This window comes from Euprymna scolopes, chromosome 37 (assembly GCF_053919585.1).
Source record: "Euprymna scolopes isolate OS-2025 chromosome 37, ASM5391958v1, whole genome shotgun sequence".
NCBI classification, from domain to species: domain Eukaryota; kingdom Metazoa; phylum Mollusca; class Cephalopoda; order Sepiida; family Sepiolidae; genus Euprymna; species Euprymna scolopes.
This window is the reverse complement of record NC_136518.1, coordinates 72,569,264-72,585,324: the sequence shown is the minus strand read 5'-3', so window position 1 is coordinate 72,585,324 and position 16,061 is coordinate 72,569,264. Positions and strand designations below refer to the sequence as shown.

The 16,061-nt window shown below is 32.5% G+C and overlaps 1 protein-coding gene across 1 annotated transcript in view; it reads right to left on the bottom strand.

The window, feature by feature from the left end:
- Positions 1-16,061, bottom strand: part of LOC145261226 (CST complex subunit STN1-like) — a 50,249-nt gene that overhangs the window by 27,104 nt on the left and 7,084 nt on the right. The window contains exons 2-4 of the mRNA XM_080119589.1: positions 14,436-14,593; positions 4,563-4,658; positions 1,908-1,973 (exon numbers count right to left, since the gene is read on the bottom strand). Of these exons, the coding sequence (XP_079975715.1) occupies positions 1,908-1,973; positions 4,563-4,658; positions 14,436-14,593 (320 nt within the window). The remainder of the gene's footprint in view (positions 1-1,907; positions 1,974-4,562; positions 4,659-14,435; positions 14,594-16,061) is intronic.

Below are 16,061 nucleotides of genomic sequence, written 5' to 3'. Positions count from 1 at the left end.
TTTCAATTGATTTTTACAAGTACTCTAACTACTGCGCCACGGATCCTTATGGACAGTTCTAGTACAAATTTTAGGAACCTTAAACCTATTTTTATTTCTAGTTGTAAATATCACTAATTATTATTATAGAATAGAGGTCGTAAGTAATTCAAAATTGTAATTTTCAGTTGCCCTCGCTGTCCGATGAATCCAAATAGTACGAATACAATACTTTTGTTTTATTATTGATTTTTTATTCATTTAATAATGTTTCATAGCAGACATGTTGTTTTATGCAGTGGCGGCGGGGGGGTACTATAACCATTTATTTTGTATTTAACTTTGATAGATAATGTTTAGCAAACAAGTTTTTATAAAACAAATTCTTTTTTGGTCTTTCAAAAGCTTTTTAAAAAGGTTCAAAGAAGCAAAAGGTTTTTTTTTTATTGTCAAATATTGTTTGTTTCTTTGTTTTGTTCAAATTTGTTTTGTTTTTTTTTCAAAGAAAATTGTAAGAAAATGTTTGAAAAAAAAGAAAAGGTTTAATTGTTAAAACTTGTTTTTGTCCAAAAAAAAAAAAAAAAAAAAAAAAATTTAAGAAAATGTTTGTACGCCGCCAGCCACATCCGTCACTTACAGAGCCTCTCTTTGCAATGATGCATCTAACACCACATGTAAGGCAATTCTTTTTTGATCCAATTAATTTCTGATTTTGATTAAAAAAAAAAAAAAAAGCTACTTCGGGCGTCTGCAGTTGTTTGTCTAACATTAATAAATTCATAGTGCTGTTAGTTTCTATGCTTTCTATGTAACATCTAGTTTCTTTTTTTTTTCTCTCTCTCTTCCAATATTTATCCAAAAGTCGTCTGCTCATTGTTGTACATTGTGATTGGCTGCTCGGAGTCTTATGTCAGATTATAGGCAAACCCATGCGGTTGACATGCTTTGGGCAAAGTCGAATGTATGCTTTGGTACGTCGAGTGCAAAATTTGCACAAATAACAAAATAAGCAACAAGAAACGCATGTATATAACAGTTACGGAAGATCTGTTTTAAGCAAGAATCTCTCTATATAAAATAACGGAGGGGGAATAGGAAAAGAGAGCAAAGGGAGAAAGTGAGAGAGAAGGAGCAAGAAAGGGGGAATGAGAAGAGCAGGAAAGAGAGACAGGTAAGAGGAGAAAAGGAGTGAAAAGGAATGAAGAGAGAGAGGAGGATAGCAAGAGAGATGTGATAGAAATAGAGAGGACCTACCTCAGAAACGGACAAGAATCTGTCTCGGCAGCAGGCTGAAAGATAGAAAAAAAAAAAGGGCCAAGATGGCGGCTGTTGTCTTTTAAAGCCTCCGGTCACACGTAGATCTCGAGCAATCTCATCTGGTATATGCAAATTGGGTGTGCCCGAAACATTATAAAAGGCGAGTCGCTGGGTGGAGTGGGAGAAGCATTTAAGACATGCGAATAGAAAACGTCGACGTGTATCTCGTGTTGTGAACAACGAACTCTACTCAACTCAACTTGTGACTAGCGAACCTCTGCTTGACGTTTTAACAAAAAAAGTTTTGTTGCTTTGCGTTAGACAAAGACTTCTGATACAAGAGAAAAGAAAAAAAGGGAGAGGAAGAAGAGAAAGGAAAAATGGATAGATTTAGAGGGGGGGAGATAATGATAGAGTGAAAGGACAAAAGAGGGAAAGGTAGAGTGGGATGGAGGAGAGTAAGGAAAAAAATGGATAAATGGAGAGAGGATGAAAGAGATAATGTGGAAAAGGGGAGGTATAAAGAGGGAGAAAATGAGAGGGTATAATATGACAAGTTTCATAAATATTTGGAAATTCCAAAAGGTTTTCATAAATATTTAATATTTTTAACAAATACTAACACAATGGATCACAAGAGGTCCAGTACTTTAATTTTTTTTTACAGTTACCTGTTGTTGGACAGTTGTAATTTTCTTTCCAAATACAACACGAAATCACACCAGTTCCATCATCAACTGCAAAGAAAGTTAAGATATTTTATTACAGGAATTTTAAAGATTTTCATGGGTCTTAATATATATTAATATATCTTGATATATATATTAATATATATTGATATATATGAATGTGGAAAGGGGGGGGTATAGTGGGAGAGAAAAAGAGGGAGTACATTATAACAATAATAGCAATTACAGAAGATCTATTTTAAACATGGAAAAAATTTCTTTATATAAAACAAGGAAGAAGGAATAGGAAAAATGAAGTGAGCAACGAGAGAAAATGCCTCAAAAATTCAAAATTTAAAAATAAAAACGCTGGATATAAAAAATACAATTTTCATAGAGTTTTTAAGACATTTTCAAGGCATTTTCCATATTTTCAAGGATTTTTCAAAGAAATACTAGAAATAAGGTCTTTTCAAGGCAAAAGTCAAAATTCAAGGATTTTTCAAGTTTGTATATATGAATATATCTTGATATGTATTAATATATATTGATATGTAATTATGGACCAAGTAAAGATTAGATACCCAGTAGGAAAAGATAAAGATTGGCAAACATTTCAAGTGACACCGGTTGTCCGACCTTGACATTGCCGGTGGTTGTATGTAAATACGTCAAATAGCAGACATGGTCGAATGTTTGCGAGCAAGATTTTTTAAAAAATATATTTACAAAACTTTTTAAGATTTAAAAGAAAATATATATATTTACAAAACATTTTTTTTTAAATTAAATATTTACAGGATTAAAAAAAAACTTTTCTATTTACACCAAACTTTTTAATGTAAGTAACAAAACAAACGTATTTAAACAAAATATATTGAAAATGGGTGTCTTTCTGAATGAGTTTTTTTTTTTAATATATTCACAGAACTTTTTTAATAAAACTAATAACAATAATTATAATAAAAATAAATAAATTAATTAATAAATAAATAAATAAAAAGAATTAGCTTTATTAATTACAAAGCATTAACTGAGAATTTCAGATGCTAAAACTTACTTGTAATTAATTTGCCCTTGTGGAGAAGTTAGCAAATAGCAAGTTTTTTTTGTTTTTAATAAAAATAAAATTTATAAAGATTTGTATCTTGTGATACTACATTTCATCTTTATAAAAATAAAAGTTCCTGCTTTCTCAACTGTACTACCATGCAGAAGTTCAAGTGTAATGTAAACAAACATCTCGCTGATCAACTCCCCACATAATATCCCTGCAACTTATGTCCCTGATAGTAGCCCCCTACATCAAAGTGACACTGTGCCTTGTTTGGGGTGAAAATGGAATTAAAAATATATATAAGTTTATTTTTTCGTATGAAAATTAATTTGTGAAACAGTGTATCTTTTGTACATATTAATTAAATTGTGAACAAACAGACAGACAGGAATACAGCTTTATATATATAATAGATTTGCTGTGTAACTGAGAGTAAAGTATACTCTAGTCCTGATGCTGTAGTCTAGCTTCAAAGTTGGTGCCTATACCCGGTGCTGATGAAGAGACTTAATATCAATAAAAAGCCATATCGTTTCAGAAACGATTGTATATAAAACTGTTGTTTATCTTGAATTCTTGGAACTAAATGAATATGTATGGTTTGAATTATCTCCCCTTGCTTAAAACACTGCCTACATGCATAATCATTGCAGACAGTAAGAAACAAGATGGCCTCACGAAATAACAGTTTTCCAACATACAACTCAAAAAAAAGAAAGACAAAATAATGTTATATATCATTTTTTTTTTTATGGGAATCCGTTGAGATGAGCAATTAGTATATTAATTAATTTATTTTTTTACGGACTGTTATTCCCACCTTCATAGTTGCCGTTTCACCATATTTTAGCCAACTATTACTCTGATTTTCTTCAGGTGGTTAACCGCAACAGGATAGGAATGCTGAATCTCTTAACTGTATCCTTAATAATTACATAGCACAGTGAGTGGAGGTGTTGAATCTCTACAATTCCAGGTGAGCATTGTCTGAAGATCGCAGTTTTAATCTTACCCAAAGCAGGCCAGAGGATTAGTTGTCCAAAATACGATGAGATAACAACAACTATGGAAGGCAGTGATTACTGAGGATACAGTAAAGAGACTCAGCATTCCTATCCTTTTTTTTTTTTTTTTTTTTTACATAGGTATCACCACATTATCAAGGCCAAGAGGCCACTCAAGGATAAGGGTTAAAGAGTGTACAGTAGAAATTGGACAATATAGTAATCATTAGTAATGAAAATTTGGTAAATTTGATAACTTATATGGAACGGCTCATCAAGAACTTATTTACATTAGACTTGAAGACAACCATATTGTAGTCAGCCGGAAAGCAGGAAAACAGAAGACAATTCCACAGGCGTGCAGTTCTAAGAAAGAAGCTTTGTTCATGGAATCTACGTTTAGGTTTAGGCACAGATAAAGAGTGGGGGGAATTATTGATAGTGTTTACAGCTAGACGAGTGTTTCTTGTGAAAGTTTGTCGCAGCTATCTACCTGAAGACCGCCAGAGCAATAGTGTGGTGAAACAACAACAACAACTATGAAGATGAGGATAACAGTCTGCAAAAAAATAAATAAACAGAAAACAGTGTTTTTACCTCCGTAGTTATACAGTTTATATCTGTTGTGCACTTTGACGACGACACCAAGAATGTCCACTTTGAAGATCGGATGATTCTTATAGGCAAATGCACCTAAGAGACAGAGAAATAAAGAGAATATTACAAGGTGCATCTATCGAACAAGTGCATGAATTCGATACATGTATTTAGCAAATGAAGTGAGACTAAAAAGATTTGGTGACGCTCGACAACACTGGTCCCCTTATATACACATGTTCGAATACAAGCGTACAACTCCCTTTGTTCAACTAATGAAACAAAGTAACAATTCAGAAACAATGGAGCATACAAAAAATTTTACAAATCCAACAGGATTCACTTTGAAATGTGTACACGTGAGGATGGGGCATTCCACAGGATGCTAAACATTCCCCTATTAGTTTAGGTACTCCAACCGAGAGATCTTTTTAAGATTCTAACCGTCCCCTTAAGTGCTACAAAATTTTACGAATCCGTACAACAAAATCTTAGAAGGATGGCTTTTTCACTTTTGTTCTAATTTTCTTATCACTTTGTTTTTCCTGGGGATGAGGCATTCTTCCGGATGCTAAGCATTCTCCCATTACTTTAGGTACTCCAACCGAGAGATCTTTTTAAGATTCTGTCTCTTTAAGTGCTATTGCTTGTATTTCTTTTGCACTTGGTTCACCGGGTATTGACACCTTCTTAATATTCCAGTTTTTTTTCATGTTGTACATAAGTCCTTGGTATTTTGTTATTTTATCCCTCTCTGCTCTGTTAAGGCCAGCATCATAAGTGACGCTTACGTCAACTAGGGTTACCACTTTCTCTCTCTTGTCCCATATCACTGTGTGTGGATCAGTTGAGAGGAATGCACGCACATGTAGGGTAGTGTGTTTGTGATACTGTCAAAGTTCTCCACCCTCCCAAAGTGTTAGGAAGTAGGGGAGAAAAAGAAATCTGACATAAAAAGAGGAAATAAGTTCTAGGGAATAGGGTTGGTGGAAAGATAATGGATAGGAAGTTGTTCACCAAGTCGAATTGAAGTGAGACTAAGGAGATTTGGTGACACTAATTCTCCTATATACGAAACATAATGCATATGACCGCGTGGAAAAATATCAGCAGCAGCAAAGGATAGCTGACATGCAAAGAGATTAGCAGCAGCAGCAGCAGCAAAAAAATGCATATACAAATAAAGAAGTGTACATGAGGAGAAAAAAGAAAAAAAAAGGAGAAAAAAAAAATGTACCATTTGGGCGGGAGAAGCAAAGTGCTGGGTCAAAGAAAATGGACGTGTAAAGTCGAAAATAAGAATGGACCAGCTGTGGCCGGCATGCAGTGAGTGGAAGGAGAAATGCACCAGGCTAGATGGACATGTGGCAGCAAGAGACTTTAGGTGGTGAAAAGATGGAAGAGTAATGGTAATAAATGTTTTTGTTAAAAAAGAAAAGATGGCGACCCGGATTTTATTATTTTTGTTTCTTTGTTCCTTTTTGATGGTGCCGGACGGCATGGGGGGTCCGAGAGAGTTTTGAACAGTAACGAAGGTGGTTCGAGCGTAACGGCAACGTTACATGTATATATGTTTAAATACAAACCAATGAAAACAAAGGAATAACTCCGAAACAATGAAACATACAAAATAACTTTACAAATCTGACAGGGTTCACTTTGAAATGTGTACAACAAAATCTTAAGATGTCGGCAGGTGTGTCTCAGTTAAGAGGAATGAATGCACATGTAGGTTAGCATCTTTGTGATACTGTCAAAGTCCCCCCCCTCCAAAGTGTTAGGAAGTAGGGGAGAAAGAGAAAAAGAAATATGAAATTAAAAAAACAAAAAAACAGAGGATATAAATTTATCAATAACGCAAAAGTATAGGAAATAGCGTTGGTGGAAAGACAATGGATAGGAAGTTGTTCACCAAGTAAGACAAAAGGGAGCTGAGGTGGGATTGTTGGTCAAGGTGTGGTGATGACTGGGACAAAGAAGGTCAATATGGTTAGAGTTAGTTTACAGTCACTTTAAAGATTGGCAAGCTCCTGTCGAGAGATTCAATAATCTTTGTTCATAAAGTTTTAATCTGTTTTACTATCGATGCTCCCCTCCCCCCCAAAAAAAAAAATGTTAGGAAGAAAAAAGGAAAGAAGGAAATGTATAACATAAGAAAGAGGAAAATTTATTTATTATGTCTAGGAAATGGGGTTGGTGGAAAGACAATGGATAGGAAGTTGTTCACCAAGGAAGACAAAAGGAAGCTGAGTTGTGATTGTTGGTTATGGTGTGATGATGACTGGGGCAAAGAAGGTCAATATGGTTGGAGCTAGTTTACAGTCACTTTTTGTGTTGTATAGTCGAGAGTATATATAAACAAGGTGTATGTAACAGATAGCACACTGGTTCTCACCAGATAATCGAAGTTAAGCAATGATGGGTGACCATTTGAGAAGGCTAGAAAAGAAAAAGTATTGTTTCAAGACAAAATGGCAGTTGTCAATCAGAGAAGCTTCGAATTGTAAAAGCCAAGACAGATGAAGAATAGGTTTTCCGTTGAGTAGTTGATCTGTACAAGTGTCGGATTGTAAAAGTCTGCAGACAGAGAGCAAATTCTTTCTCATGTCGGATATGAAAAAAAATAATGTGCGGAGTGCTAAAAGATTCAATATTTTATTGATTAGTTCTGGTTTCTGATTGGTTGCTAGTAGAATGTGGCTCCATTTGACTGGTAAGTTCCTATTGCCAGTGTCTATAAGTAGAACCTTCCAATTTTCTGTAATCATACCCTAATCTCAGTATATCAAAAAGTATTGCAACAAAACTACACTTAAAAAATGAGGTTTATAAAAAAGTAATTAGTTGAGTTTTAAAAAAATGTATAACTTGTTTTGGTTGTCAATTATTGTGGAGGAGAATTACAAACAAACAAACAAATAAATAAATAAACAAATAAACAAACAAGCAAACAAATAAACAAACAAAATATAAACAAACAAATACATAAATAAAAAACAAATAAATAAACAAATACATAAATAAAAACAAATAAATAAAGAAACAAACGAATGAACTAATAAATAAAGAAACAAACGAATAAACAAATAACAAATAAACAAATAAATAAACAAGCAAATAAACAAACAAACAAATAAAAAATAAAATAATAAACAAAAAATAAACAAATAAATAAATAAACAAATAAATAAACAAATAAATAAAAAACAAATAAACAAACAAATAAATAAAAAACAAATAAACAAATAAATAAACAAACAAATAAATAAACAAACAAACAAATAAACAAATAAACAAACGAATAAACAAATAAATAAATAAACAAATAAACAAGCAAATAAATATACAAACAGACAAACAAATAAACAAATAAAATATAAACAAACAAATACATAAATAAAAACAAATAAATAAACAAATAAATACATAAATAAAAAACAAATAAATAAAACAAACAAATACATAAATAAAAACAAATAAATAAAGAAACAAACGAATAAACAAATAAATAAACAAATAAACAAACGAATAAACAAATAAATAAATAAACAAATAAACAAGCAAACAAATAAACAAACAAACAAATAAACAAACAAAATATAAACAAACAAATACATAAATAAAAAACAAATAAATAAACAAACAAACGAATAAACAAATAAATAAAGAAACAAACAAATAAAAAAATAAAAAATAAACAAATAAATAAACAAGCAAATAAACAAACAAATAAAAAATAAATAAAATATTAAACAAAAAATAAACAAATAAACAAATAAGCAAACAAACAAATAAACAAATAAATAAACAAATAAATAAAAAAACAAATAAACAAATAAATAAACAAATAAACAAACGAATAAACAAATAAATAGACAAATAAATAAACAAATAAACAAACAAATAAATAAATAAACAAATAAATAAACAAATAGACAAATAAACAAACAAATAAATAAACAAATAAACAAACGAATAAACAAATAAATAAATAAATAAACAAATAAATAAATAGACAAATAAACAAATAAATAAATAAACAAATAAACAAATAAATAAATAAACAAATAAATAAATAAATAAACAAATAAACAAGCAAATAAATATACAAACAAATAAACAAACAAAAAAATAAAAAATAAATAAAATAATAAATAAACAAGTGGTGGTGGTCGTAGTGGTGGTGGTGGTGAGGAGTGTAATTTGCATCAATAATATTTTCTTCAATCAGTGGGCTTTTTAAGATCGCTAAAACATATATTGAATCTAAAAGATGGCCGTTGACTTGCAGATGAGTCGTTAGCCATTTTTTTTTTTTACTGCAGCTCTTGATGACTTTGTTTCTTTTTCTATTTGTCTGAATGATCTTATTTCCTAGGCGACCAAACTCATCTGCATCTTTTGTGTTTTCTTCATCAAAAATTACTGTCGCTGTCTTTTGGTTGTTGGCATGCAGTGCTTTGGTCTTTTCATCAAATGATGATGATGATGATGATGCCGATGATGATGATGATGATGATGATGATGATGATGACGACGACGATGATGATGGTGATGACGACAACGACGACGATGGTGATGAGGAGAATGATGATGAAGACATTTACCATCATTTGTATGCCAATACAATTGTTTTATAACGTTTATTTGATAGCAGGCTTAGATTTGATGACCTCAGAGGAAGATTGCATCTGGACAGTACAAGATGTGTGTAGAACAGGAGACTTTGATGGTATGGCCACATTGAAAAAAAAAAAGAATGAATGGAAGTTCTGGGTTAGAAGATGCTGAATAGTTGAGATAACAAGATAAGTTGATGGGGAAAGTCAAAGAGAAACGTGCAAGGAAGTGATAAGAATTTGAGCTGAGAGAAAGAGATGTAGAAATAAGACAGGGCTCTACATTGCGAGTAAAACAGTCGCATTTGCAAGTGATTTTTCAAAATGGCGACTAGAAATAATGAAATGCTTATCTTTTGGCGATTGTATTTCTTTCACTGACAATCTTTCAAAGTTCACTACTGAGTGAAAAATATCTTTTCAACTTTTTTTAATAAAACGAACAAAGTTAAATTATTTAAACAATGAAAGTTTAATAGAATGATATACTCTTTTTTTATTTTTTTTTTTAAACGAAGGCTGTTTAAAAACATCTGAGGGAATTCAAATGTTTATACCTTCAAGTATCAACATAAAATTTGTTGCATATTTAAAATTACACTTATTAAAAAAAAATTTAAAAACATACAAAACTCTTTATGGTGCACATACTCGTCACAGAACAAAGATGTCATATTCTAAAAATCATGTGGGTTTGACTAGTTACTTTTCTATTTCGCTAGTAAACGAAAATATTTAGTTGTCAAAGGTCAACTAAAGATAAATGTGTCCATAGAGCCCTGTAAGAAAACGAGAAATTTCATTCTAACATTTAAAAACAACTTTATTGATTATCTTCGTTAGTAGGTTGAAAAGGTTCTTTTTTTTTTTTGTATTTTACTTCAGTAAGTTTTAAGAGAACAAGGGGCTCCTTCCTGAAGCTAACACTTGATTCCGTTATGATTTAAATTTATATCTGAGGGCTCTTTTAAGAATAGATACTGTTCCCTTTATGGCTGCTATCTGTATTTCATTACAAAATAGTGATTAATTCTTTCATGCCTTTATAAATTTAATCTACCTATGTTTAATAGCCTCTTAACGAGGGCAGAGTTAGACATGATGTCGGTTTTTATTGTGGAGGATTTCAGCTCCAGCAAAAGGGACACTCTGGATTAAGACATAAATTTAAATAACATCAGTCTAGAAGGATTTCTCCAGAAAAGATGATGTATAGTATAAGAACATATACTACACTTTGCTCTCACTGAAAAAGACAAACGATGAGCAATGATGGTTATATTGAAAAACAAAATGGCAAGCACGTTTCAAATTATACCATTAAGTATTTATGAAGATTCTTTTTTATTAAACCAGTTGCTCCTATCACAACCAGTATCATGTTTATTTCTTTCAGAGACCATGTCGTTTTTAGATCATTTTTAAGCTCTGTAGATGAAAGATTAGAAAGGCCTGTTGAAAGCGAAAAGTGTTCATATGTGTGTGTTGAAGTTATGCCTCTATTTGTTTAAAGAGCACTGCTTTGTACACTAACAGCAGTTTGTTATTTCACTCTCCCAATATGTTCTACCAAAGATGGGAGCATTTATAGTCCATCCACGTACATTTTAGTAAACACTTTTAGGTAAACGAATTACATGGTCACAAGAATAACAATACTGCTGTTTTGGTCAAATGAATACTCATCGGGTGACCTAAACTTCCGATTTCATGGAAATACGAGTAGATATACACTAGTGATGAGATGATTCCAATATTTTTCCCCCAATTCTGATAGATTAGTTTGATAGTCAATTTCTTAATGCGATCTAAAAACCGATGATGATCTTTCTCAGAACTGCACGCCTGTGGAACTCTGTTCCATCTGCCTGCTTCCCACCTGACTACAACTTGGATGTGTTCAAGTCAAACGTTAACAAATTCCTAATAAACCGCCCCCTTAAATAAACACTTCATCAAATCTCCACACTAACGTAATGTACTTGCAATAACCCTTATCCCTGAGTGGCTTCCGGGCCTTGATAAGTGGTGACCACTGTGAAAAAAAAAAAAAAAAATCATGATATAGAGTAAAGAAAATTTTTCCCAACGATAAATACAAAATTCTGTTTCATTAATTAGCCAGGGATAATATTGTTATGTAGCGGGGTGAGTGTATATAAACATAATCTATCTGACAGATGTCTCCTTATCGTTGTGATATAAACAGTGTGTCGTCTAGTGGTTGAAATGTTCTTCTATTCTTGAATGTATGTAAAATGTTCATTGTGTGTGCGGATGCTTCTTCACAAATACACATATTTAACAAACGTGACCCATAAACTTTCAGAGACAGCTTTTCTTACAATCAAACAATAACAATATGCCTGCTTGTCTCTGACCAAAAGAAGCACATACCTTCTTATTTGTCCAAACCCTAAAAGAACACCACAACAAAAAATTATATATTTTACACTAGTTTTATTCATCTTATGGATTCTCTTGTCGGAGTTTGGCATGCTGAGTCTCTTTCTACATTTTCACTGGTTTTTCCCCTTCTGTTTCCAACAGGTCATACACACATCCGTTCACTAATGAATTTCTCACCAACTTCTTAGTTTGATTTTTGCTAATTATTACGTCAGCAAAGCAGACCAAATTACTCAAGTAAGCTAAAACCTTGTTTACTTAACTAACCAGATTCCAATCTACTTTAAAATTCCTAAATCGATTTAGTTTATTTCATTTCAGAGTTGAGTTTCTATTCCAAGTTGTAAAATCTAATTGTTTTATTTTTCACCTAATAATAAAAATAATAACTGCCCAGGTTTCCTGGTGTTGTCTGGTCAATATCTAACAATATTTGTCAGTGTTGTTCAAAAAAATTTTTTTTCAACTGATTTCATCGCTATTAATATTTAGTCCTGATCAATATTTTTTTTATGCATAAAGAAAAGTGTGAAGCTTTTACCCCCACAAGTTCTGATACTGCTACCCAAATTACTTTTACCCCCACAAGTTCTGATACTGCTACCCAAATTACTGGGTACAAATTATAAAACAGACACATATTTCGATATTCATTGATGAAAAAGAGAGCGCATTCTTTCTTCTCTCATTTCTTTTGTTGCTGACCATCTTTTGATTCTCAGCAAATGTGATTTATGTATTTAATAGCATTCTAATATTGTACTTGCCACTGTAAGTCAATCAATGAGCTTGCTATATTTAGGCAACAGGGTTTGTGAGTTCAAACCTCAAAAAAGGCATAATTAGTTTTACTCTGAGTTTGTCCCTAAATAAACTCAGACATTAAGCAGATAGTTTACTTTTATTTTTTCTGTAATCTGTGTAATCAATCTGAGTTTTTCTGTTTTAATATATACATATATATATATATATATATATATATATATATATATACATACATACACAGGGTGGGCCAAAAGTCACTGGCTCATTTTAATTTTAAATAACTTTTTTATTTTAACAGTTATATGCATGAAATTATAGTATCATAAAATAAAGGTGATGAACTTTATTTTAACTTAGTAAGCTTGAGAAACTTGTATTGTTAAACGTGAAAAATAACTGCAAATGCCTTTCATTTTCTGCTTCACAAATTTGAGCTCTTTTGATTACCTCAGCCATAACTATTTCTCTAGTTACGTTTTCATTTAACTCTATTAAAAATTGGGGCTTGTTGACAAAAACCTTTTCCTTTAGTTATCCCCACAAGAAAAAGTCGGGACTAGTGAGATCAGGAGAACGAAATGGTCAATTTATACATTATTAAGCCTTGATTTTGATAGAAAAGTTGTGCAATTTTTGTATGTTGGATGATACTGAATTTTTCCATAGTCAAGAAGTCTTTGACCAAGCCAGATTGAAGAATGTCTCAAAAAGTACTCGATGTCACCTAAAAGAAGTGGCAAAGTCTGTTAAGCCTGTGACAAAGCCTCCATTAAAGCAACATCACATACAAAATCGATTGAAATGGGCAGAGGACAACATAAAAACAGATTTTCCAAAGTTTTGTTCACGGATGAAGTGCGTGTCACTTTCGATGGCCAGATGACTGGAGCAAGGGATGGGTCCTAGATGGACGACATCGTCATCAGCGTTTAAGGCGCCAACAAGGTGGTGGTGGGATAATGATTCGGGCTGGAATTATCGGAGGTACTTTAGTTGACCCATGGAGAGTCCCAGAAGGCGTAAAAATGATGTCAAATGCTTACATAGCTTTTCTGAAGGAGCACTTTGAACCATGGCTGAAGAAGCAAAGGTTGACGTTCAGAAGAACAATTATTTTTATGCAGGATAACGCTCTCCCTCATACAGCAAACAAAAAAAAAGAGTATTTGCAGCAACTGGGGTTCTCTGGGCTACGGAAGATGGAGTGGCCTGCGAATTCACTAGATTTGAACCCAATTGAGAACCTTTGGAGTATCAGGAAGCGACACCTCTATGCAAGTGGACGCCAATTTAAGAGCAAAGATGAGTTGTGGGATGCTCTCGAAGAGGTATCATGAGGAATAACTGTTGACAAAATCACAAATTTGACTAATTCTGTGGACCAACGTCTTTTACAAGTCATTCATAAAAAAGGACCGCATATCCCCTACTAATTATGTAGACGTACAGAATACTTTCAGGTGTGAGTAGTCTTCTAGCTCAATAGAGGGAAAACATCTTTGCAGCGGCCTTCGCAATGTCTTCAATGTATTTGTAGCCAATTCATATTGCCCATGAATGTTAAATCAAAAAGTTTGAAGGAAGAATTCTCAGGTAGGGTGCTATTTGTCATGGATATTGGTGGTTGGAGAGACTTCTTATAATTATTAAAGGAGAGCAGCTTAGTCTTACTCACATTAAATGTTACCATTCATTTACGGCCCCATTCCACTACAGTCTGGGGGTCATTTTCTAATGATTCAGCCATTGTCTTGGATTTGTGTACATCCGTTCTTTCCTCATACATGTTATAGAGCGTTGTATATACCCATCTCTGACAGAATATTATAAGGAAAGTCATTTATGAATATCAGGAATAATAGTGAGGTACTCCAGTATTAATGTTATGCTGCTTGGATGTACGTCTATCAATGACAACCTGGATGGTCATATTGTCTAAGAAGGATCTAATTATATTTAGTATACGTCCAGTTATATCGTACAATTTAATTTTCATTGGCAGCCCTATTGTCCTATTATCTTCACAGTATCCTCAAGGTATTTGTTCCAGTTCACTAGAGTTAGGTTGACAGTTACTCACCTGGCAGTGTTAGGTATTCATCCATGTTGAGAATATCTTTAATATACATTTGGTTAAAGACGTGAAACATTGGGTCAAGACCACAATGTTCCAACAGTAAAAAGTAGGATTTTTTCAAATTCTTCAAACTAGCATCATCATCCGGATTCTGAGAGCCACTGTCAAATAAAAGGAAAGGGTATTTAGTTTTTCTTTATTATAACAGGAAAAATTGAGATATTGAATTTCAAGTAAAACTAATGGTATCTACTTAATTGTCATGTCGCAGTGATGAACATATCCAAAAATTATGAAAAACAATTAAGGAAGATTAAGTTTTGCAAAAAAGAAAAAAACAAAAAACAAAAAAAAGAAAAGGAACCGGAGAATTTGAATTGTTACTAAACTGAAAATCTTTGGCCAATTTAGCAAAACTTAATTTTCGCTAATTATCTTCGAAAAGTGTTTTCGTTAATAACTGATTTTTTACCTTAGCGTTTTTTTTTTTGTTATTTTATTTTTTTTTTTGTTTTGTAATTTTTGGATATTTTCATTACTGTGGCATAACAATATTTCAATTTACACTCTAATAACGATTTTCAAAATTTGCTCTTATAACAAAGAACCGGAGATTCTTAAGCTGTGTAGAGACAAACAGAGTTATCTCCCTTGGAGGAGAAATTATGTTATTTATGCAGTGAATAACTCATTTTACTGTGATGTTGCGGCATATTCCGGCAGCTTACGTAAACTGTCGGAATATGCCAAGAACTGATCGAATTTTAAAATGCTAGAAAAAAAAAACATGATAGAAACATTTATTGTATCATAATTTCAATGAAAAGAAATATATATATATATAGTCTGTTTATAATACAAACATCATTGGTTACATATGTGCATACATGTTTCAGTGCAATCCCAATACAAGGATAACATCTCATCAGACTAAAAAAGAATCGATATATCGATTCTATATACCAGCTCTGTACTGTATTGAGCACTCTTTAATAATCATGTGAGTTTCATTGGATTTACATCTAGGAAACCAATTGATACAATCATTATATATATATATATATATATATATATATATATATATATGGCATAATCACGTTTGATACACGAGTTCCCGTCAGATCACTGAAACAATGAACCTGGCCAGTCCCAGATGAGTGACCATTTGGGGCTTCCAGGTGCTGTATATGCTCTCCGCTTTTCTCGACATTGTTTCCAGCCGTCCTAGATTTCTCCTTGCCACTGGACTCAAGCAGTGCTGATTCAGGAGCAGTATGGCTATAGATTGCACAACCCTTGCAACACAACTGCATGTGCAGCTGCCCCTTCACAGGGTATCCTTTGTCTTTCGAGACTGAACGAAGGCATTGGCGATATATATATATATATATATATACATATATATATATATATGTATCCAAGATCCTCGGCTTGGGATAGGTGTTAGTCTAGCGACACTGATGAGTTGTGATACAACGAAACAGGACTGTATGTCGATGACTAAAATATATTTTATAAAGCCCCCCTCTTTGGGTCGAGCACTATCGTAAATAATCTCACTCGCTACTTAATTTGGCTGAAAAAATGCGAAGCTCGTGGTTTGTTTACAAACAAACGTTTGAGCACTTT